Source organism: Aquila chrysaetos, chromosome 3 (genome assembly GCF_900496995.4).
Source record: "Aquila chrysaetos chrysaetos chromosome 3, bAquChr1.4, whole genome shotgun sequence".
Taxonomy (NCBI): domain Eukaryota; kingdom Metazoa; phylum Chordata; class Aves; order Accipitriformes; family Accipitridae; genus Aquila; species Aquila chrysaetos.
Window position 1 is genome coordinate 25,704,336 of NC_044006.1, and position 26,467 is coordinate 25,730,802.

A 26,467-nucleotide genomic window follows, 5' to 3' on the forward strand; every position below is an offset into this window, starting at 1 on the left:
GCCTGAGAACAAACATGCGCAGTCACACGCACACACGCACAGACAGAATCAATGCACTGATGTTAAGAACTGAGTTTTGATTTGTTCCTGAATTTCTGTCATCTATCAAGGAGACTTTTTTGTCTGTCACTGCACATCCTACATGAACAGTGCTGATACTGGTCTTCATGAAAACTTAGCTTAGAGAGAACCAGAGTCAATGCAGCTGCTTCCTCCTCCACATTTTGAAGATTAAAGATAATAGAAGTAAAACACAAAAAATGATTCATGGCTCAGAAATTGAAGTCTTACTGGGAGGGTAAAAACTGTACACCAGAGGAGATGGAAAAAACATAAATCTGAGCTGTGTAAAAAACATCTCCCCCTTAAATTCTGTCTTTGCTATAGCTGAAATGGGACAAAAGGAAAATAGGCTCAAGGAGAAAGGCAAATCTAGAGCAGAATAGTCAGTCTGTTCCCCTCTGGGCTTATAAAGAGCAGACTCAAATCAAAATCCTTGGAAGTCCTTGGGAAAAGGATACTCTTAGCAGGTTACAAATATAGGAGCTTTGAGAACATCAGTATTTTCCTACGGGGAATGAAAAGAAAGTGTTGAAAAGGTGCCAAAAGTCACAAAAGTAATTTTGATTCAATATGATTATTGATGAAATCTCTGTAGCAATAAATAGCCCCAACATAGTAAGCTAAGCTCTTCAGTTTGGTTTCAGAAGAAACTACCAGATCCGTTTTTGCAGTCTTCATCTACCACCTCAGGCTGAGCTTAGACAGAAGCACCACCCCGCCAACATACTTGTGTCCTTCTTTAAAGGGAGACAGCTCAAGGTGCCCCTTTGCATTACAGTGGAATAACATAGAGAGATGGACAAGGTCTTTCTATTTCTAGTTGGACAAGGCCAAATGCAGTGGCGCTGAGGAGTCTAGGTGCTATTGCATTAGTATTAGTACAACTGTTTTCCCTGTTTCCATTTTTAATTCCAGTTTAGCTTAGAGGATCTTGAGAATCTGCTGATAAACTGGCGTTGCCATTCTGTAAGTACAACACTCATATACCAGTGGCCAGGAAGGACAGCTTTGCTTTAAGTCTAGGTAGACTTGACATTTGCTCAAAATCCTTGCTTGATCTTTGGATGCAATACAATGCCAAAAAACCCCGCTGAATCCATATCCTTGTTATGCACCTGTTTTCCATAAAATTGGATAAGTCTGCTCTCCTGGTAGGTCACCACTTAGAAAAATCATGAAATATTTAGAAAGCATTCCTCAACAGTAAAATAGCAAATGGAAAAGAGACATCCTGGATATTTTATCCAAGGTACAAGACAGGCCCCAGGCAAGATTTATGGGATTTTTGCCACAATGACCAGATGAATCTTCATCATTCTGGTAGAACACGGCAGCTTAAGCAGATCTTTAGAGGGGTAATACAGGTCCTTTTTGCTGACTACTTTTCAGGATGCAAATAGTGTTTTTTGAGGTGCAGTTAAATATGAAAAATACTTCTGGAACACAAAGATGGATAATCATGCATGGCCAAGTTTTCTGATTTTATTTCCAACAATAGCTACCATCCAAGCTTGCCCAGAGCAGCCTTAATCAGTTCATAAATCAGGGGAATAGAGAAATGAAATTGTAATTTGTGGGACCAAAATAAAATCTATATTTCTGAGAGAAGAATCTAGTGATTTTTGCAACAGGAAAAGAATTACAATTCTGCAATAAGTGTACTACATTCCTAATGTTCCTTGGTTTGTGTCAAACAAATGGTACTGAGATGAATGATTTTCAGATTTACTTTGGTCAGTCAATAGTGTAGGAATGGTTAATTGTTGTGGCCCCAGTTGATTAATTGGTTCTTCAAGAACTTGATCGGTATGGGAGGAAGGGAACTGCATGAAACAACACATATCTTTGCTTTCTTTAATCCTCCTTGCCCTCAAATAGCCAGCTTTCAGCTGTCTGTTCTTATGGATTGCAAAGGCCAGCAGTTGTGCTGTACTTTTACAGTTCTCAGGTACAGCTGTGACTGAGCCTAGGTGACATGTCAGTGTCTCTAGATGTTACACAGAAGTAGCTAGGAAACGCGTGGCAAATTATACTGTAATTCTGATGTGAGAATATGGCCCTTCATGTGCTGCAAAATATCACTGAACTATGGGTTGATACATCACATGCCATGGACAACCCTGAGGGCAATATGAGATAAGTTGTCACAGTACTGGCACGCTTTACAACCACAATGAGAAATCTTTCTAAATAGGTAAATTTTTATTTGATTGGTTAGGCATTCTTACCTTTTCCACCTTCCTTCCAGCCACATCAAAAATCTGTATTTCTTTGCCAGTCTTTACACTTCTAACTGAATTTCATTTCCCACCTTCAAAAATTATACAATGATAACTACACACAAAACACATGCAACTGAGCTTCTTGTGCTGTGATGAGAGTCAACATCTTTAGTATTAATAATGTTGGTTTTGATGCATGTAATGCACCAAAAATGGATTAACTGTTTTTTAACTCCCTTTCCACAAATTCAGCACTTTGGATCTTTCTTCCCTTTGGAACAGAAGCATATTTTGAAATTTTGGCATTTTCCCCAGGACAGAAACCTTGTTTTCCACAAGCTCTAATCCATGGTGAGACAGTACTGGTCTGGGGTACAGCAGCTGTTGTATATGGTCAAGAAAGAATATGAAAGAGAATGCTTAGTAAATGCACTGGGAATATAAAATGGGAGCTTTTACTAACTGCAAAGGACTGGGGTTTATATTATCTCCTGTGAAAAAACTTATACCAGCTTTTTGATAGTAATATACGGTCATGGAAGTAAATTCAAATTTATTCATAGGCAAAGTTTTTTAAAACTACAAATCATATCTGTAAAGTTCAAACAGAAAATTCAATTAATCAGGATGTTAGGAATACACCCATTCAGATTCCCAAATGGCTGTCAGTCACACTCTAATAAAGGCTACTGGCTGCTCAAATGAGGTTTCATTTATACTAATGTTTAGAAATGGCTCATACTTTAGACACTGATGTTTCTAGCAGCGCTCGGATTCAGGATATGAGGAATACAGGTGCAAGAAAGACGCTATTCGTTATTTCTTAGTCATCAGTTGTAAAAGCCTATTAGGAAAATGTTTGTCAAACGTAGCTGAGAAACAAACACAAACTGACCAGTGATTACTCAAACACCATAAATAACAAGCACCAAATAGGTGATGTGAAAGTTTGCAAACATCCCATGATATTTATTTCTGTTTGTTAGGCATCAGATACATTAACAAAAGCTGGAGGGATCATTTGCACAACCCAGGAAGACCACGAACAGAAAAAGAGGCTAAGCACATTCAGTTGTATCACTGAGCAACGGCCTATGGTTCTGAGGCACCGGACTGGGACCCAGAAAACTCTCCTTTGTACTTGTCCTGCTGGATGACTCCAAGTATGCAATTTCCTCTCAGTTGGGATTAATTACTTTAGCTTAAGGCAGGGATAATGATACTGACCTCCTTTGTAAAGGACTTTTAGAAACATGCAGATAGAAAGCATGTAGCTGTAAAGGGGCAGAGGAGGAAGGAGAAACCATACTCATCCCTGTTGTGCTGTGTTAGATGCTGGTTAGAACCACGTTGTTCAACCTGCATGTACTATGCCCACCCATTCAATATTTCTACATCACTACAATCTCATAGGCTGACTTATAGGATTCTTTAACAGCATCTGAGGATGGATTTTGTATTCCTTATAGAGCACGCAAATATTAGTTATTGTAAATTAAATCAGGCAACATCTCCTTATTGCACCTCTTGTAACAGAAGGGCCTTCAAATACAGAGAACAAGTATAATGCGTGTGCCAACTGCATAGATTTTAAGTTTTTGAAGTGTGATTTAAAAGGACCTTAAGCAGTTGCTCTGCCTTCGGTGGTGAATTTCACCTTCTGAAATATAAAATAGATTGAAGGGAGAATACAATTCTCCGCTCTGCATCCTAACTTTTTTGTGTGCGTGAAGTGGAAATTTATCCATTATACTGATTTACTCTACCACTTGCTGATCAAACTGCAGGATGTATACCTCCTATCAGCACTCAGCCTGGAAATCAGAGACTACTACAAAAAACTCCCAATGTTTCACATGGAAACGTCTACCCCTGATATGGTTAACACTTGATAACAATCTTGTCAAACTTTATACACCCGTAAACAGAGTTTGCAGTGATAAGTTTTGCCATCATGCTACTATTTATATCCCATAAACATAGTTTACAGTGATATGCATAGCAATGATAATGACACTGACAACAGCACTCAACAGAAGCACAGATGTTGAGAGATGTTCTTATGCAATCTGTATTACTTCTTGTATCTACATACACTTAGTTGAATAATCAAAGTTGCCACATTTACGATAAAATAAAGAAAAATATCAATATTTTAAATGCAAAGATGAGCCATTATATGTGCAGTTTCATAGACAAAATTTCTCACATCACATCATGGTTTCATAGAAAAAAGTCTCTGAGTAGACAGCCACTTCTCTAAATTTGCATGGGGTGTCTATAAAGTTACCAATTTCCAATTTAGTTTGCTTTACCCAGGAGAAAGTGGAAGAAAACCAGCCAACTTACGATCTCCTTGACAACGCACAGGACCCACAGATATCTTGGCTTCAGACCCAGGCCGGTCAACATCTCCAACCACTACCTGACTCACTGGTAGGTGCTCTTTGTATGACAACATCCCAGTGTCTTTTCTCCTGAATTACAGAGAGAGAGAAAAAGAAAACAATTGTGAAATATATTAAAATAGTTTCTTTGATCATTATTATTGTTCAATGAACTAAGCACCAAAAGCATAAGTATGCAACAATTACACCAGTACAGTGTTACCATCTAAAAACCTGTCTCAAACAACATCAGTTTGAGCCATAACGCTGCCCGTTTACTGGAAAACAGCTGGATAGCAGCTACCGTCACCCAGGAACACAGTCAGAGTAGCAGCTTGCTTTGTGGCCCGTCCTGGACTCAGCTGGGCTTCTCTGGGTCTACCTGCTTTCCAGACTGAGCAGCTCCGTACTAGTGGGTAACGCTTTGCTGTTGATCTTCTTGCTGATGTCTTCTGAGAGGGAAAAAAATCCTAATCCTACCTAGAAGTGTGTCTTTTTTGCTCTAGTTGCTGCCAGTTATTATCCTAACAATACAACCTCTACCTACCAAGGAAACAGTGATTGTTTTATATTTAACATTTTTAGTATTATATTAAAAGAGAGAAATTAAAGACTAATTATCTGAAAAGGCTTGTCATCTTAGTTCTGTCATTTCTAACACTAAGTGCCTAAGTCCAAAAAATCTAAACTTGTGACTCTAACCATGAGTATGCAGCTCAAACCCCATTTTAGTTAGCAAGATCACTAAAATTCAATTTATAGTCATGTCTAAAAGCTCCTCATTTCAACTGCAGTGAGTAACCTGGTGCCTTTTTCATGCCTAGACCAAATCACTATGCACAGTTACAACATTGTTCTTTTATCATTTCAAGAGCTGAATCCAGCTGGCATGTTGAGTGCTGTTTCTTCCAAATAGAAAATAAAACAAAACAAATTTAACTAGGTGCCTTATCTCTCAGGTGCTTTTCTCTCTCTCTCTCTCTCTCTTTTTTTTGACATGAACACATGAAGGCCAAAAATATCCACACAGGAAAAAATGCACTATACATAGTGTTAGAACTATACCTTTTGACACAAAAGAAAGTAAGAGGAAGCAAAATAAATCCATCTGTTTCTCCCTCTTTTTTTTTACTCTTTCTCTTAAGCTGTACCCTATCATGTAATTGAGTACCTAAAGCAAGCAACTTTTTGATCTAAAAATCAATTCCTTTGTTCAAAAATACCATAGGATGAAGGGTGAATTCAGGATCTGGAAAAGTTACTGAAGTGCACAGTGTGACTATAACTGGGAACTTGTAAGGATTTCAGGAAACTGAAAGTCTTTTTCATCTCTAACTTGGATGACTCCATGACATGACTCATTAGATTGCTAACAACTGGGAAACACAGCAGGGATCTGCATGATCTGTGGTGATGCTCGGAGTTTTACAGTAGCACAGTGGTATTTTCCAGTAGCATCTCCAGTCATCATCCTCACCGTGTCCTTCTGATAAGATGGAATGCAAAACATTCTCTTTAAAAGAAGCACAACTAAAGTAATTAAGAAAATAACCATCACATTTTCGAACGATAGTTCATTGGAACTTGTGTCTGTTCTCTGTGATGAAGAGAGTAATTAAGAGATTTAATTACTAGAGTTTTTCAAATAGTAGATTACTCTTTTCCTTAATCTGAATGTTCTTCCCCTTCAGAGCACCATTAACCCTCTCTGGCTGGACACAGCTACACCAGGTGCTATGTTGGTGAGGCTGCTACGGGGGACTGCAAGAAAGGAAGGAAAATGGAGAGGAATAACCCTTGCAGGCTGCTTCTGCAGACTGTGCTAGGTTGTAGCATACTGCTTTTCATCCACAGACTGCAACACCCTTTACAAAGGTATCGTATTCATCAATTTGGAGACAGGCGATATAAGAAAAGGGAGATCAAAGGACTTTCCCTTTAAGAAAGAAAAGAGTGAATAACAATAGCTAGGTATGTAGACCTAATCTTCCATCTCTGCTAAAGACCTGTATCCATGGGACCCACTCCCTTCTAATAGAGGATAAATGTAGGTCATCACTTTACTCTTTCTGAGATTTTCCTCTGAGACTGTCTTTCTCTGCTGATTGTTACTCTTTCAAAGAATGCTTTAAAGATGGATGTGTCTATTTAAAATAAAGAATTCAAAGAGCAGTAAGAAAAACCTATTGGCATTTCTTTTCTTCCCTTCCCCTCTCACACAAAGGGCTAATATTTCAGCTCCAAATAAGGATGTCAAAGGGCAGCCCTTTTCCTGTCACCAATACCTTTCACCTCCTTTGAAGGAAACAAAAAGGAGCAGTAAAAATTTTCTTCCTTTTCACTGATCCCTTTTCTACTAATTTTAATATTTTATTTATGCATTTACTGATGTGGTCACTTTAAAGCTGTTGCTATGACAATAAAACTAAATGTGGAGAGTTCTTTTTAGAAATAGCTGTATTTTCTGATAATCGCTTACTTGTCTCATCATTGTAGGAAATGCATTCTGCCCTGCACAGAAGCTATTGAGGGCTGGGAGTACTGGACCAAGATTTGAAAGAATTGTGTTGTCTTTTCTCTAGCACAGCCTGCAAAGTTCATTTGCTCTTAACAAAAAAAGGGATAATGATAGCTTTTGGCCCATGCATGCACCAAAAAGACAAATACACTCAAGAGACCGAGTGGCTCTGTTATACTTTTCTAAGGTACTTGTAGTTCCTCTGGACATACTAATCAGTGCTGACGAAGTCAAAAAAGTTATAAACCAAAGACTGATTATAATGCTTGACTTTGTACTACACACTTAGAAATAATCACAGCTGGAACACTCAATTCCTGCAAGTGATAATGCTTTTGCTGGTATTTAAAGACTTTGCACATTAAGAGGTGGAGAAAGTCTCTGAAGTTTTTCCTCACCAAATAAAATCCCCTTAAGAGAACAAAGATTGAATTCAGAGTGTGTCATATTCCTATTAATAGCCAAATGGGAGATGAATGAATCTGATCAAATCCTGTAATTATTACCAGGAGATATTGATGAAATCTCAGTGTAATTTTCTATTTCTAATTTCGTTTCCTATATATAAAAGTCTGCAAAGTGCTTCAGGGTGCCTTTGAATGAAAGCAGCAGATATTAGTGTAAGATTTATCATTGTTTTGATTACGATCATCTACTTACTCTTTATAAGCATTCTGTGGTATGTAAAAAAGAAATGCATTATGCACGTATCAGCAAATGACATATTCAAAGTAATGATAAGATTCTGTATCGCTATTAATTTGTTTATATAAGGATTTCATACAACCAGACTTCTGTTACTGGAGTAATTTATTTTCTCCAATTTTGTTAGACATCACTTAATTATCAGGTCAGTCCTACACAGGAAAACACATAAAGAATGTACTACAGGTAGGAATGGACTTAATTTTAACAGATAAGCTTACATGAGCTGAGGAACTGTAACTGTTTTGAGAATACAAATAAAACACCTACTGGATTGAAACTGCAGTGTTAAACACATATTATTTAATTATTAGCAGTGGTTTGAAGAATAGAAAATCCCAAGTATTCCCATTTCCAAGATATACAATTGTCCACCTCTCAAAAGACCAGCTTTTTACTATGCAAGCACCTCTATTGTAATCCCTGAATTTCCATAATCTATCTGAGAGAGGTATAAAGCAGTTTAGCCCAGCTAATATCTGCAAATGAATGTCTGTAAAAAACACTGTGAAGAGTACAGACGTGCCAAGTATTAGTATTTTCTCTCTTCTCAAAATATCTGGCAAGAATTTTATTTATATTAAGACTGCTAAGAAGAGCTAATATTACAGAGAATTTAATGAACAATACAATTTTGGCAGCAGCCTTAATAATCTGGAAGCAAGTTACTTGGAAATATGCAAGCTTTAATTAACAGGATTAAAAACAAAAGCTAGGATTAGAGCAGAGCTAGCTAACTTTTGAAAGGTTTTGATAAAATTTAGTTCACTTTTTTATGTACTTACTATGCAGCACAAAAGCCATACTTTTAGATTCACCTTCTTTTCAGGGCTCTGCCCTTCTTAGGAATTTTAAACTGCCAACAATATACTCTAGATTGAAAACTTTTACTTCCACTTGAATTTGCTGTTCTCAGGGATTCTTAGAGATCTCTTGGCCCTTTCCCACATGTCTTGACACCTCAGATACCCTTACATGTTAAGCTGGAGCTGATGACTCACTCTTGATTTGGCTGCCAAGGTGTTTTATGGAAAATTTCTCATTACTATATGGGATCATATAAACTGACAGAAGGTTGTAACTCAATTCACGTTTTTTTCCACACTGGCACTGGACAGGCTGAGGTGCTATGGAATATGTTGTTCTCGTATTCCTAACAACAAAAGAAAGAAGTTTGAAATCTTACAATTAAGACTGATCTTAAGGCAGTTAAGCTTCTTCTCTAGCACACTGGTAAAAAACCCAGAATGTGCCACCAACCCTTAGCAACATGCACTTCATTATGATGTAACAGGTGTTTTGGTTGGGTAAACAAAGCCTATGTGCAGGCACAACTGTTAGCTATGTGCAAACAAGGGTTTGCAAGAGGTTTGTTTCAGTGGAAAATACAGAAGTAAAACAGGGAAGCAGTCTGTTTTTTTATTTTTGAGAGCACTCAAAAATATTTTTATTTTTGAAAGCACTCACCTCCTGAAAACCTAAACAATATGATGAAAGACCATCTAATCCAAGCACCCAGATTACTAACATAAACAAGTCCATCCTTTGACATCTATTAGTAAAGATAAATTATACCAAAGACATGTGGCTGATGGTGAAGCAGGCATAAGTAATCCTCGTTTAGAAATTATAGAAGATTGAATATATTAGATTAAATTAACTTAATATACAAGCATCATATTCACAAATAGTCCCACCAGGAGAATGATGAACATATTTAAGATACCCTCAATGGCAATGAACTGTACAAAAGAAACACTGGAATTTGCACTTAGCACAAGTTACTTCCAGGAACCTCAAACCTTCTCTGAAGAAGAAACCAGTTTAAAGTAGCCATGCAAAGTCATGTTTAATTCACACTTTTTTCCTGGGACTGAGACGTAGATCTCCTTTTTCACTTTACACAGTCTATCCCTCCCCTGACCTTTAAGATGAAAAACTTTAAAATTACATTAGGAAATATATTTGCTCCTTTGGACACCTCTCAAATCTTATAATCCCATAATACCAACCCTCTTAATTAAATGCAGGTTAATTTGAATCATTATGAACATCCTTATGAGGATTGTATGTTTTAATAGTGATTAGAAAATGAATACTTCATAAGGTATGCAGCATATAAATTGCTAACATGATACCTATTTTTTAAAAAAGTTAGTAACATATTGATTAATTTTTTTTTTTTACAAAAAACCTAAAACACCACGAGTCTTCCAAAGACAGAGTGTCTAAACAACACTTTCCAGTATGACTAGGCATGTGGGATTGAGGTGAACACTTTAAGATGCCTGGTGCTGAAACTGTATCACCACAGAATTTATGCAAGCAGTTTGGTGAGAGTTTCTGAGTTAAGAAGTTGACAGGAGGCCTGCTCCATTTCTTCCCTTTTCTCTGCATGGCAAGAGATGAGACACAGAAACCTCTGGCAACTCAGAAGGAACCCTGAAGTCCAGAGGAGATGTCAATGCTATCACAGAACTTCCTGATTCTGTGTGTGCTAGAGGTATGAAGTGAGATACATTGAGAAATTGGTGAGAAATGTGTCTAATTGAAAAAATCCACCAGGAAGGAGATTGAGATAGGTTAGACTGGTTCTACAGGGCTCTTGCCTGAAAGGACTTCTCGACTTTCCTCTCAAATAAGAGCTTGTGAGAAACTGAATAACCACAGCAAAAGGTGAATAATGGAGATAGCAAACTGGGCTGTGCTTTCTTTTGAACAATATGGATCAATTTCAGTGGAAAATCTGCCTTTTCTGAGTATTTGCTCATATTCTCCTTCCAATAAAACAGTGGAGAGAGAAGGTCTCTCCTTCAAGCAGAGCAGCTCCCCTTACAAACTTCATTTCTTCAGTGTTCCTTCCCAGAAAAAAAATAAATTTAGGGCTCCTCTTCTTTTGGGGCCCAGCAGCTCCTCTGACTTGACTGTTAATTTTTCCTGTTTCTATACCAATGGAATGGAATCTAGGAATCCTACCATGCTGTAACTGATCTCCAGCACCTCTAGATCTTTGCATCTGTCAACTATTTAATCAATTTTCTGCCTCAGTTTCAAAATTTTTTAGGTAGGACAGGGAATGTGTGTGGCATTTCCTTTGGGAGAAATGCTGAATCTTGTATTGGGATGTCCCTTTCACCTTGGGTGATTATGGAGACAAATCTACTTGGGATTCAGCTAAAGCCAAGAAAAGAAAGTTCTCCTGTGGACCTAGAGCTGAAATGAGATGCTACTGGAATTTTCCAAGAAAAATCGACATTGGAAAGGGCAAATAGCTTGCTCAAAGAAACTTCTTTTTTTAAACTTAGTTAAAAATTTCATTTGGCATTTTCAAAACAGTATCATTCTTTAATCTCAAAATATTTCAAAATTCAAAAGATATTTTGAAAAATAATAGTTAATAAATAAAATATTAAAAATAATCCACAATTCACAATGCCCAGAAAGCTTTCTGGTCATCCTTAGAAAGTTTTAAATGCTTTGTTTTATGACAGAAACATGAGAAAACTCTGTTCTCAACAGGTGTAATCAAATGAAGGACAATAAATTAAATGATCCATTCAACTATTCAACATGCCCCAGAAAGTTAATCACTTTGACAAAGAGAAACTTGTACTCATTCCATGATCCATTCACACATGCTGAAACTTCCCATGAAATAGCAGGGTACCTTAGCTCTGAGGGAAGAAAATAATGAAGGACTGTACTGAGTATTACCACCTGTTTCAAAAATTCTCTAATTTAAAACCCCAAGCATTTTTAATTACATTTTTGTACATCTGAATGCACTATAGTAACATTTTACTGTGTGCACACTAAAAGCAGTTATCTAATGAAATGTGTGTTTTTAATATCTGTACTATTGAATATACTATTGCAAGATCTATGCAGACAAATGATGAATTCTTTGCAGTTATCTATTCAACTAACTATCCACAAGCCTTTGGATCATATCCTATCAAACAATCAGACCAAATGGGCTTCTGGCAGGATTTTTAAGGCACAAGGACCTGTATTGGAAGAAATATTAAAAATCTCAGAGCAGCAGCTTAGAGGCTTCACTTCTTGGAGTTCTTGACAACTTTGGCAGTTTTATTTGGTATGACTGAAAGAGCTAAATAAAAATAACTGAGGATGGCATGACAAAATAACAGATGGCTATAGTTAATGCTGACTTCAGCCCCTATATGCCTGTTGAGTTCAATAAGGTACTAAAGTGCATAACTTTGTGTTGAATTTGGTCCAGAAAACTTAATGAAGTATGGGACTTAGTGCACCTAGAAAATTTCAGAAAAACCCAACTGTATAAACACCTACCATTGCTCTACCCTTTCACTGGCACTTCCTGTAGTCTTCATCCTTACATCACATCTATGCATATACCTCATACAACATTGAAACCAATCTGCGTTTCACACAAAGGCACCATGGTGAACATAAGGGTGCTGTGATTTAGCTCACCTCTTCAGTTGCTTTTATAGCTATGACACCAAATATTTTGGGAAAAAAATCTAGGTTGATCACACCTTGGAAGAGAGTGCTTGATTAGGTAACCTAATCTCCTTCATACATATGATAAGTATGCCCAAAGAAGGGCAACGAACATGGTGAAGGGCCTGGAGCACAAGTCTCACGAGGAGCGGCTGAGGGAACTGGGGTTGTTTAGCCTGGAGAGAAGGAGGCTGAGGGGAGACCTTATCACTCTCTACAACTGCCTGAAAGGAGGCTGTAGCGAGGTGAGGGTCAGTTTCTTTTCCCAAGTAACAAGCAATAGGACAAGAGGAAATGGCCTCAAGCTGCACCAGGGGCGGTTTAGATTGGATATTAGGAAAAGTTTCTTCACCAAAAGGTTTGTCAAGCATTGGAACAGGCTGCCCAGGGAAGCAGTTGAGTCACCATCCCTGGGGGTATTTACAGGACATGTAGATGTGGCCCTTAGGGACATGGTTTAGTGGTGGACTTGGCAGTGCTTAGTTATTGGTTGAACTTGATGATCTTAAAGGTCTTTTCCAGCCTAAATGATTCTATGATTCTATAAGTAAGTTGTTTCTGTCTTCCAGATTTGTATCACCTGGTAAGCATTTTTCATACTTATCCTCCCCTTTCTCTTTTTATGCCAAACTATTGTTTCATTTGGGCTTGTTTATTCTTAGTATAGATGATTTCTGAGCCCTTTTAGCCTTACTTTTGGGCTTCTGTAAAATAGAGTTTGTTAATAAGCATAAAGCTGTCTTACATGAAAAATGTTGTATTCAGGTGTGTTGGATTCTGCTCTGTGTAAAAAATTACACTTATCCTACTTCTCTATCACAAGTGACATTTTGGAAGACACAGAAAAATTACGTTACTTGCTAGACATCATGTGGAAAATAAGCATACCAGCATCCTTCTACTAAATAATAAACTAAGTAGCCAATAAAGAGACTAAAGATGGGAGAAGAAGTAATGTCATATACTATTAAAAGTAAAATTCCAAGAGAAGTTACTATTCAGCTATTTCCTTTCTGTAAAGGCCCCAATGATGCCTGTAATGATTTTTAAGGAAACGTAGGTATTTGAGCCTATTTTTCAGTAAGCTCTTTCTATTCTGACTGACCTCAACCTTTAATTGTAACAATCACAACATCTTACTTTCTGTATCTATGATCAGTTCTCATTCTTGAAATACTGTATTTTTATGGTATTACACATGATCTGCTAATTGTTTCTCCTGAGAAGACCTCAGTTTCCCTTCAGTCCTTAGAGGTAACTATGACAATGTACTTCAATTTTCTCTCCAGTCTCAGCCCCAGAAGATTGCTTCCCATTTTACTTTCGTGGGTGTGTTGAAGAAGTCAAACCCACAACAGTGATGCTTCTCTCAAAGGGGCACTTGCGCCAGCAGGACAGTTTTATTTAGTTTTTATTATGTACCATACAGCTTGTACATCTGTAGCTCCTTACTCATTATGAGGATTACTTAACCTACTGCTATCCAAAGTTGGAATCAGTGATCCTACAAATTATTTTTTTTCCTTTCTCCTTACCTAATAAATAGAAAAGTTGTTTCTAACTGTAAAATGATTAGTAAAAGTGGTCTCAGAACACATTCTGCTTTTTCCTAACTGCTTAGAAACATCTCTCAATATAGTGAAGTCATCAGGTTAGTGGGTTTTTTTATGTTGTTATCATTTGTTTGTTTTGTTTGACCTATTAAAAGGAGACCCCTTAAATTACCCTGCAACTGGTAAGGAGATGTGGAACAAACAGCTGTGTTTCAAACATCAAGCCATGCCAAAGCCAAAGGGAAGAAGAAATTTGTAACAGCCATTGCTAAAAAAATTTAAAAAAAAATCCAGCAAAAATCTTAAAGGATTATCTACAAATTGTGTTAAAAACATAATGCATGATGTTGCTACATCTACTGAGGAAGGAAAGTGGGGTCTATTATCATGAAAGTGCTCTAGTTAGAAAAAGAATTAAATATCTCACTACAAAAATTTTTTAACATACTACCATTCATCAGAAATAGATGAATGCTTCAAGGTATTTAAGCACATTTAAAGCAATGGTGCAGCATAGAGGTAATTAACAGATGTCTTTTTTCATTAGGTAAACACTTTGCTATAAAGCACAAGCAAAACATGAATACTTGTCACTTTCCCTCTGCTTGTAAACACACATATGCCTCAGAATTAATTTCATTTCAATTATGTTTCTTTTTTAGTGCTTTTGCTAAAAAGACAGATGACCTTGTTTTGCAGTGATATGCAACTTTACCCATAGGTTAATTTCTTTATGGCCTTCTCATGTTTTTATGATACCCTTACCTCTTGTTTGCATGTGTGTATATCCACACATGTATTACAGTAACAGGAGAAATGAGAAAAGACACTAAACAAGGTACTTACTGAATTTTTAAAAAATAGTATTCCTGTAATGTGTACAACTGTGTCACCTCTAGAGGCAGCTGGGTTCTGCAGGGCTGTAGCTAGAGATTCTCTCACTGCACTTACTCATGAGACAACTGAGTGACCGAGATTAGGACTTGAGCTACAGGGAAGGTATGGCATGCTATACTTCTTGCTAAATAGTAGGCCAAATGCAGATGCCCTTGTTTAGAAAAATCTGTTTTGCTGCATTGACTGTAGAATGTCAAGTATTTGTTTAGCATTTTGTTGACCACACTTATACAGGATTACTGACCTATTCATTAGCCAGATCGCTCCACTTTATTGCTCTGATGGATTTCCATTATCCTTCTTGTTAGCCTTTAAGCTCTACTCTCCTTATATTACACATCACCACTTTTTCCTCAACAAAAGACTGAAGCAAACTTAGCAGAACTCACCATTCACTTCCTAATGCAATTCCCTCTGAGCTGAACCTATCTTTTCTCAGCACTATACTTGATGAACCCCCCTAAGACTTTTTACTGCATAGTGTTGCTGTCACAGCCCTGACTGTGTGGACTGAAAAGGCTCTGGGCCACAGGTTTCTAACAACCTGTGACAATATGGTCATGGCCAAAGGAAGCTGATGATGAAGTGAGAAAGAAGTCCTAATACCCCCTCCTTACGCACAAGAATGGTGCTTTTCAGGGCTCCAAGCAATCTTGGGTAGACCCTATGGGGAAGCTGACCCTGAAGCAACCAGGCTATGCTTCTCTGATCTTTCAGGCTGCGGCATTTTTATCAGCATTTTATCAGCTTCATATCTGAAGACAGAAATTAAAATGTAATACTATGGGTCCAAAGGCCTAGGGGCCCAGAGTATCTGCAGTTGGTGCACTGAGAGCCTTGACAATCTTGTACTGCATTTTAATGGAATAGGTATGTTAATTTGCCACATGTCGATGTATCTTTTCTTTTCAGATGGCTTAAATGCAGTTTACTGCAGATGCTTCTTGCCTTAAAACAAGTCTATGAGATGAAAGTTGCCTCATGGATGTAGGGATACCAAGAAGTCTATCACTTCTACCTATAAGCAAAGACTACACAGGCAATGCAGGAGGGGCTGCAGTCCTGAGGACAGCTCTCTGCTGTTGCAGGCAGCCACAGCACCTGATCTTCTGCAGGATCTGATCACATCTGTACTGGTTTTATCCGGGAGGGAGGTAATTTTCTTCACAGTAGCTCCTGTTGTTGCCTCAAGCCTTCAAAAACTGATTAACAAATAAGAAGGCAGCGATAGTTTAAAGAAAAAAACCTAAAAGATGAGAAGTATGGTATGTTTGCTATTCAAGGACTGTTTAGATTATGTGTTCAGGGTAAAGCTTATCTAGTTTAAGATTCTGCTTACAACAGAGAATACTTATAGAGTCACAGACTTGCTAATTAAGGACATACATCCTCCTTAGGCATTGAAAAACGAGGGGCTGGCAAGAGAAACAAAGATCCCGGTGTCCTCAGATGAGGCATGCCCATAGCAGGACGAAAGGAATAGGGATATTCTTCCCCAAACGACCACCAGAGACCCCCAGGCAGGCGTAGAAGACTCTGAGATGATTGCTCAAGACAACACCACCTCATGCTTGCTCAACATAATGAATATGCAATAGTTAGGCGGTACATATGTATTAGATAGGTGTGGTGTTTTAACTATAGCGTTTAAGTATGGACTGAAAACCTCAGTAGGTGTGCTTGATTTGTGGAAATCTTCCACCTTGCACCCTGTGCAGAATAAAGCAATGTCTCCTCTCTAAACTTACTTTGTGTGTTTCAGGACTTACTTTCTGATCAGGTAACACTATGGTGCTATGTTTTGGATTTGTGCTGAAAACAGTGTTGATAACACAGGGATGTTTCAGTTATTGCTGAGCAGTGCTTACACAGCGTCAAGGCCTTTTCTGCTTCTCACCCCACCCCACCAGCGAGTAGGCTGGGGGTGCATAAGACATTGGGAGGGGACACAGCCGGGACAGCTGACCCCAACTGACCAAAGGGACATTCCATACCATATGACATCACACTCAGCAATATGGGGAAGAAGGAAGAAGGGGGGGACGTTCGGAGTGTTGGCGTTTGTCTTCCCAAGTAGCCATTATGCATAATAGAGCACTGCTTTCCTGGAGATGGCTGAACACCTGCCTGTCGATGGGAAGTAGCAAATTAATTCCTTATTTTGCTTTTCTCACGCATGCAGCTTTTGCTTTACTTATTAAATGTCTTTATCTCAACCCACAAGTTTTTGCACTTTTCCAATTCTCTTCCTCCATCCCAATGAGGAGGTGTGAGCAAGTGGCTGTGTGGGGCTTAGTGGCCTACTGGGGTTAAACCACAACAACATCTCAAATTAGGAAGAATTTGTTCATTCTTCCCCAATACTTTTATCTGGAAGTTATTCCAGAACTTCATTCTTGATGGCTAGAAATCCTGGTTTCCAGATTTAATATATTTGTAATATATTCGTAAATATTTGATTCACAGGACATTATTTTTTGTGTTCATCAATGTCTGCTAGCATAAATATTTCTTTCTCACTCATGTTTACCTCAATGTATTTAAAGAAAATGATATGACTACATTTTAGCACATGGGAGATGGAAGACAATGCAGAGACAAATAAGCTGCTGGTAACCCCAACTATTGTGTGCATGTAACACTGTGCAAAGACTGTAGTTCAGCCCTGAAAAGCAGTCTGGTTCCATGGGCAAGAACCACGGCTGAGCAAATAAGCCTTGCCAAAAGCTTTCTGAAGAATGTAAGAATAGAAGAAATGTCCTGTAAAATCAGAACAACAGTCCACGTGCTCAATCATCCTGTTGTGGTCAGTGGCAATGAGAGATGCTACTCAGGGCACACATGTGATCATAGCCACTTTTGTCACACATTCACCTTTCACTCCCTCACCATCTACCATGACTCATTAAAAATGTTAAACGGTGCACAGTGTTTACAGTATCCGTTGATGGGCCTATTTTCCACGAATCTGAACCTACTAATGAAGTCTGCCTGCACAGCCTCCTCTGGGAGCAAGTTCCAGAAGTTTACTAGTGGCTGTGTAAAGTACTACTTTTTTTTCCCCATCTGTTTTAAGCTGGTCTTATACCAACTAACAGGTCTGTACTAGCTTTTGGTGTCTTTGTGCTATGCTCCTATGCAATATGTAGGTATGTTAACAGTGTTCTATTGTATGTGAACTTCCCTTCTCTTTTTGTCTTTATCAAACCACAGAAAGTGGCCCCATGTGCATGCAACAATACCCAGTGAAATTACCCAAGTGCCTTCTGAGCAAGGTATTACACTGCTTGAAGGAAGATCTTAAGGGCACATAATAAAAGAAATAGTCAGTGAGGAAACTATGTTCACTTATCTTTAAGGAAGGGGGGGTTCAGAAACAGAAAGGTATTAGTTAATTGTTTTCTGAGGCCTTCAAACTTTTTTCTAAGGTCTTCAGAAAAATTGTTTACAAACAATAATAATCTGTTTAAAGATTATAGAGGACTCACTGACAATAAACACAACAGAACCTGGAGGTTTGCAGATACATTCTTCAGCTGTATCAGGATAATTTATACTGAGTTTATGAGGATTTATACAAGGCTGTATGTGATTTGCAAACATTAATACATCAGAAGTTGAAACTGACATCATACAAGAATCATGAGGAAGTAGGTGCTATAAATATTGGAATTACATCACTAGAAGGCTCTTAAGGAAGTTAAGTAAGTTAAGTAAGGGCAGGTATAAAAGATCAACTGATTTGCTGAACTCTGGGACAGTTGAATAACTGCTTAGCTGAACCTTCAGTAATCATTAAAGAAACTTGTAAAAAACCCTAAAAAATTAATGTTACCAGAAACAATAACAGTTTTATGTTTCTTGAATTATGGAATAATACTCATTCTAGATCAACAACAGGAGTAAGCATGAAGTGGTCAAGTGGTCGAGTCTTTTCAAAAAATACTCTTGAGATTATCAAAATAAGGGGTTTTTTTGTTTTGTTTAGTTCCCTACAAAGAAAGAAAACATACATTTAACGCAATTTCAAAATATTTTCCCATTTTGTTTGCAGGGGCGGCCTCCAGTTTTCATCATTCAATTTATGCTGTGAAAAGACTTGCAATTGACTCCATTCCCCCCATTTCCGTTTCATGTTCCCTTTCTTGACTGAAGATGCAAAAGATTTAACAAAATAGAAGATTAGATGATTTAGTGTCTCCATGAAACTTGCATTTCCTTGAGATTAAGTCTTTTCTAGGGAATTGTAATTAAAATAAAAGTCAGTATGCATTCTGACAGTTCTATTATGCGTTATTTACATCTTCTTTTTGTGTTGAGAATCCTTGAGATACGGTTAGCCGCCTTGTTTTCCAGGAAATCCTGAATGACAGTAGGCAACGCTTCTAATCATTATTCACTCTACTATCCTTACAAATACCTAGAAAGTATAAAATAAGTGCTGGTCCCCAACTAAGTGCCTACCAAAAAATAACTTGTAGTTTGTGAAGATGACAGGCCTTACTGTCAGACCAGATCTTTGAGGTCTTTTTGGCAAGAAAAAATTGAGGATATTCATGTGTAAAGATGACAAGGATATCTGCCTTAGCAACTAAAGTTACATAAAGGGTCCAGATTGATAGAGAAGATGTATATGACACCATAGATTAAAAAAAAAATTGATGTAGTTCCCCAGGAAACACAAAATTATGATGAAGTGTCAGTTTTCATTCTTTGCAGTTTTAGTGGCAATCCCTTTACTAAAGAAGTAATAGCATGCAGCAGTGCTAATAAAATCTCCCACAAAGTCTGCAGCCCTGGAGCCTGCCTCTCCATAAAGTCCCCAATCGTAGGGAAATACATTCTCCATTCTCTATACTAACGATGCATTTCAATTGCCAGTGATGAGAAATGGAATCAATTTCATAATGTTTTGAATATGCTGTCCTTTGGATAAAGCTGGTTTTCTTCCAAGTGAATCCATATAGTCTGTATTATTAGAGATCATTTCAAAATACAGCTTTTTAATCTAAATATTTTCAGCCCAGTGTTTAGTAAGGTCTATTATAGAAAGTTCAAATATACATTTGATTTAAACTTCTTTGGGAGTTTTCAGAGAGATTCCACACTGTTGTATTTCTACCTGGTGAAACAAACCTCTCTCCATTTGGCAATACTACCTTCTTCCTACCGTGACAAAAATGAAGGTGCCGTCTAAGTGGTCAAGCGATTGAGAAAAAGTGACATTGCCACATCTGTAACTTCTGTATATGTCTGTAACTAGACAAAGGAGACCTCTGAGTCCTCCAGGAGCAGGACTCTGACACTACAGTATTGATTGACCATAGTGGAAAACCTGAAACAATGGTAAAGGGAGCATTATTAGGCAGTAGCTTGTATTTCCTTTTGAACATCTATGACTTCTCCTTGGTATTTCCAAATACAAGGGACTTGCACAAGTATTCCTGGTCACAGCTAGCAAGTGTTTTACAGAGTGCCTAACAAATGTTTTTATCAAGTTGCAATGTATTTGTGTTTCTTTGTGGTTGAGACAGTAAGCTCTTCATTTAAACCAATCTCTAATTTTCAAAATGTTTGGAGCTGATGTTGGGATCTTTGTGGTTTTAGGAGTAGAAACCCATTAAAAACCAGATTATGCTCTTTGACTGAAGCCACTAACATAGTTTTTTTTAAGGTAAGTAATAAAACTAATTTTAATATATTTTTCTAAAAAATAAGCAGAAATAGCAAATATTCAAAAATACAAGCATAGAACAAGTTTCTGTACAATATCGTTTTCATTCTTCTGAAATAGAGATGATAGTGGATGAAACCTGAAAGTGATCTATATCAGTACTGAGACTTTGCTACAAAACATTATTCTTAATAAATTATTTTTATAACAAAGATTTATTTTATGATGTGTTGTCAGTACAACTGTTTCTCCTCTGAGGCAAGCATATGAGACTTGCATTACTTATATTGACAATTATTAATTATTTTCTTTTAATGCAATACAGCCCAAGATCCCAGTGAGGATCAATGACCTATTATTATATTTGGTCTTTCATGACCACAAAGAAAGTCAGTACTTCCTCTAAATGATTATGATACTAAATTATCTGATTCCATTTCTCTTCTTTTTCACAGTATGTGTACATAATATGATGCAATGACATACAGAAACTGTCGAACTAATGCAAATTGTAACAGTTAACTGTTGGAAGTAATAGCTGTTTTAGGACGAGTTTCTGCCAAAGACCAATCCCTCTGTGACTGAATTCCCACACATGATAACCCTCAATGTCTTGCTCCTGCTCTTCCACTTTCTCACGAGCCCCACACTTTTTCCTCTTCAGCTCCTCCACTTTTCACCTATCCCCTAATTAAATCACACTGTATCTTCTTCATTTTTCTCATTTTCTTTTACTGTTTTCCATTATAAAATGGAGATGAAAATACAGCTTTTTTTGAATTCTCTTCATAGGAGAGTTTACAAAGCTGCCTCAGATTAACAATTGTGTCTATATAGTTTTGAGTCCCTTCGCATAGATTTTGTGGCTTTCTTCCTTCATTACTGGATTCTGACTACAACAGCTCAGTTGCTCAACTTTTTCTTTTATTTTTTGGCAAATCTGCTCTTGCAAGGGGGCATAAGAAAGGGAGGCTTCTGTTGTCAACCATCTCTGACTTCCTGTCATTCTGCACACCCAGCATGAAAAGCCTTAGATCCTTCTTCCAAGAATACCATAAATTCCCTTTATATGAAGGTCAGATGACAAATCTCCGCTGAAACAACTGTGTATAAGGCCTTTTATAAAACTTAGGTCATAACAGTCTCTGTGTAGATTTTACCATAGACATTTCAGTAGTAAGGTTGAGTTGGTAGGCTAAAAAACCAAATACATTATTTTCTTCATTGTATAACTAAACCAAAGATATAACTAGAGATATAATCATCAGTATATCCATTTCCCCCTACAAACTTGAACTATTTCATTCATACAGTGTTATGCTTATCACCTACAAATAAGTGCTCCGTATAAAAAATCTCTCACTTAAAAGACTGAATCAGCATAAATATTTTAAGTAGTAAAATACAAAAGTAGCACAGGCATTCCAAAAAACATGCAACTTATTTAGCAACTGAAGCTGAACTACTACTCTGACAATGAAAGCAAGAACAAAATCATGTTTTGCCTACATTTTGATTCCTTATAACATGTATTTCACCATGTTTTGCAGATGCCAAGAGCAAAACTGACATAGAGACAGGGAAGAAACAGACCCTGAGTTTTACAAAAAACTGCAGCTTGTTCAGACCGCTGACACACAGAAAGTGAACCAACTCATAATCCACCAGAAAAGTGCTGAATTTGTCTCAGAAAGCAAGCTAGCTGCCAGACAGAGGAGAAATTGTTTCCAGATGCCATTCTTTTTCCTGTTTACTGAGGTAGGGTTTCTATTTTTTGTCTATTGTTTTGTTACATCCTTTGATAGGCAAAAATGTATCAACAAATAAACATATTGAATCACAGTACTCTCTTTGCCTTCTCTCAAAATAAAGAAAACTTTAGGCCTGTAATTTTACGAGGACTTTATAGCCAACCATAAGACTGTTGCATCATTTTTCAACTAAACCAAGTCCACAAATTTCAGGAAATGCATGTAAGCCAGCAACAGCACATCATTTAACAAATACTAGTAGAAAATAACTGGAAGATCCCAGTATTATGAAAAGTAAGCCCTGCAAGCTCTGCAACTGGACACTTCAATATTTAGCTTGGACAGCTTGTTGGATATATCAGAGTTAAAAAGTTATTCCTTACCCATTTCCTATAAATGCAATAGGAAATTAAAATCTGAAGTATGCATTAGGAGTGTGCAGTAACTCTCAATGCCTTTACTTCGGTTTTTTTCATCATCTCTACAACTATAGTGCTCTTCTGTGGCAACAGGTAAGATACCTGATTCTACATAAGGTTGTTAGAAATGCCTGATATAGTCAGCAATAGCTAGTTTAAATCAAATGTTCCAGTCTCTGAAAGGGTCCCTGTTGTCCTTACATCACCTCCACATTATAACAAGCTCTGTGTGTTTATAGATGTATGTATACACACACGCATACATATAAATATACATACAAGGAGGTAACCAACTTAACCTGAAACATGGGAAATTCCAATTAGATATAAGGAAAAATTTTTCACCATGACAGCGGTCAAACACTGGCATAGGTTGTCCAGAGGGATTCTGGGATGTCCATCCTTGGAGGTGTTCAGGACTCGAACGGACACAGCCTTCAGTCACCCAGTCTGATTCCATTAGTACTGAGCAGCAGGTCAAGCTAGATGACCCCTGGAGGCCACTTCCAGATTGAATTACTCTGTGATCTGGTGAGTGTATGTATGTATAGATGAGTATAGTGCAAAACCTAACCACCCTCAAAAGAGTCTCTGAATTGATCTGTCTTTAGCAAAAGTATTTAATAAACTTCAGCTTCTGCTGCCTGGCTCAGTTTCCTCAATGATCTCCTCAGTTCTTTACCTTAGACTTAAGCAAGTCAATGTTTATCTTTATTCCAAACATCTTTTTTATTTTCTCCAGCTTTCGGAACAGAAGATGATGGAATTTCCTGTTTATCCTTTAGGTCTGTTCTGCTTCACACATCACATATGGTAATTTAACAGTTAATAAAGTGATATTAAAAAAGTAAGCTAATAACTGATATTTCTGAGCTTTCTGTTCACTTTTGCCATCTTCTACCTGCTATCTTGATTCAAGGGATTTACATCAGTTGATGTTATCTATTTTGTTGGCTTTTTTCACAGTCCTTAAAGGAACTCACAGTTTCTCTGCTTTCCATGTCAGTGATTAAAAATTTCTTGCTCTGGGCGTTTTTACTAAACAAAATGGCAGCAGGAGATAATGCGAATTAGGAGTTTGGATTTGATACCTGGGTCTTATGAAATCCTTTAACCATTTCTGATACAATTTTCTCTCAGGAACAATGGATAAATGTCTTAGATTTGACATAAGATACTTAAATTCATACTCTTTTGCAAAATGTTTTAACTTAACAGTGAAACTGTTGACTGTTAAATGCTATTATGACATTTTATGTCATATCCAGCAAATAACTGGTTTTAGACATGAGATTACATGTGTAGTAATAGCATTTTAAACATTTCTGTTTCATAGAAATAATAACTGCAGATTCATTTATGCTTTTCGAATGACAACACGAAACTTTTGCATCATAGATATAGTTATTTATATTTTCTGTATTTTTTCTTCATCACATTTTCTAACACTGTCAGCAGATTTTATTTTATTACCTTTGTATTTTCCTGCTTGCTTGGAAATTGGCTTTTTCTTCATTTGCATTTGGCTCTACTTTGTCTTTAACAATTTATATAAATAAATATATATAGACTCAGGTACTTCAGTAAAGGCAACTGTGTAACTTAAGCAACAAAGCCAACTCATAACTCAAGAAAGATTTTGTTTCCTTCAATATACATTTAACATAATCCTGTAAAGAACTTCCACTTGACCAAAAGCTGAGGAAAACATAGTATTTGTGATAATGTAAATGAATACACATTATTATCTGCCTGGAGATATTAGTTTAGACAGAATGATTTCTTCCCAGTAAAACATTTCTTCTTTGGCAAAATAAAAAAAAAAAAAAAAAAAGCCATCTGAATCCCATCACCAAGCTTGCTCGTACAGATACACTTTTAGTGTAAAGAATCCATGTAGCATTTTAATGCCAATTTAAAGACTGTTGAAAACAACATGAGATAAAAATGCAACAAATTACCTTGGACTTGATCTACAAAGTCTCCGTTGCATACTCAGACAGCTCTTATAAACTTTGAGAGAACTCCAGGGATCCTATTTCCTACATTTATTTTCATCATTATAGTATTCTGCATGTGAACAGGAGGCAGAGGAAAGAAAAATATCTGGAAAATTGGAGGGGTGGGGTTGCAGCTGGGACAAAACGTCTATGATTAATGATTAGCCATGATTAATTACAGGTAAGTGGTAATTTGGAAAGCTTGGGGCATTCATTGATTATGCAACACACACACACACACAAAAACCAAAACAGGAGGGAGACATGAATAGTAACTAAGATAAAACCACACCTGGTCCACAATATTAAAACAATTTATAGAATTTAAACTTCTTTTACAAGTCTAACTACAGAAAAAAAAAAAATAAAAAAAGCAGTTTCTCCCTTTCTTCTTGGTGTTAGAAACATTGCCTTTATTGCTCAATTTGCAGACTTTATGAGAGGTTACTGGATTGCTTTGAGTGTTTATCATAGACAGTGAAGCAACCTTCATCTTAAAAGTAAAATAATGCACTATGTATATAACAATATTTCCCAGGCAAACAGCAATATTGCAGGTGACTCTTGCCTTTTTCTTTCTTTTTCTTTATCAGGTCTTTTGCAGTGCTAAGAATCTGCTGGGCAAAATGAGAAAAAGACAAAGGACTATTCTTCCTCTAAATGCTGAAGTTTTGCAACTACCTGAGTGATGAACTGACATGATGTTTTGATCAGTGGCTCTGAAGAAAATATCCCCATCAAGTCTGGGACTTAATAAAAAAAATGTATCTTAAGGGCTTCTGGGCTTTCTCTTTCCTGCCCCACCACCCCCTACCCACCCACACCCCCTTGACACCCTCTCTCCTTCTGTCCTCCTCCCATATGATTACTTCCTCTCTCCCCCTTATACATACATATATCCTGGTACACCAAAGAACAAACAGTGAAAACAGATATATCTTTTGTTTACACTGGAGGCTTGATACCTCCAGCTTGATGGACTCCCTTGTGATTGTTTCAGCTAAAATATGACTGCTAATAGTAATAACAGCCAAGCATGCACTGTAGTCTTCATCTACCCTATAACAGAGACTGTCACAGATTTCAGATGTCTTCTATGTAGGACTGCACTGATTCAGAAAAAAAAGTCAGCAGCGTCCAACAATTTAAGAAGAAAAGAAAAGCACTCTCTTCAAGATCTAAGCACTGTCAGGTACTGAGTGAAATACATTGGGCTGGTCAGCACTGGGGTGATTTCATCTTCACAGCACTGCACCGAGGGCAGAGTCATTACTCCTTAAGTTAGCACACAGATAAAAGGAGGAGGAGAAAATAATTGGCAGCTGAAAGTTCTGCAGTGCACAGCGTTCTGTGTACTCTGCCCTTACCTGACAATCTGCGACAGTAAGGTCATTTACTTTAAAGTTAAGACCATAAGCTTTTCATTCAGACTAAAAATTCTGTATGTTTCTAGGCAAGACATAGAAGACATTTTTGTTCTTGGTCACTTGATTTGCCACTCACACTAATCATGACATTTAATAACAAAAATAATACAAAGATGCTTGGAATTATATTTTAAATCATCTGTATGGTAGAAAAAACTCCATTTATCTGCATTTTCACCTGCTAATCCACAAATTTCTTAGAATACTCCAAAAATGATGGGATGTTTCTAACAATAGCAAGACTACCCCAGAAAGTAATAATTACAGACACCTAATTCTTATGGATTTTCTTCAGTGCCACTGTTGAGTGATTCTGTAACTTTAAAAGATCTGGATGAGACCAGCTGTCTGAGACTGGCTGGA

General features: G+C 37.2%; 1 protein-coding gene across 5 annotated transcripts in view; it reads right to left on the reverse strand.

Moving 5' to 3' along the window:
• Positions 1 to 26,467, reverse strand: part of CNTNAP2 (contactin associated protein 2) — a 1,219,341-nt gene that overhangs the window by 195,252 nt on the left and 997,622 nt on the right. For all 5 annotated transcript variants that reach the window (XM_030007829.1, XM_030007830.1, XM_030007834.1 and 2 more), the window contains one exon: positions 4,635 to 4,762. In XM_030007829.1, coding sequence (XP_029863689.1) covers positions 4,635 to 4,762 — 128 coding nt within the window. The remainder of the gene's footprint in view (positions 1 to 4,634; positions 4,763 to 26,467) is intronic.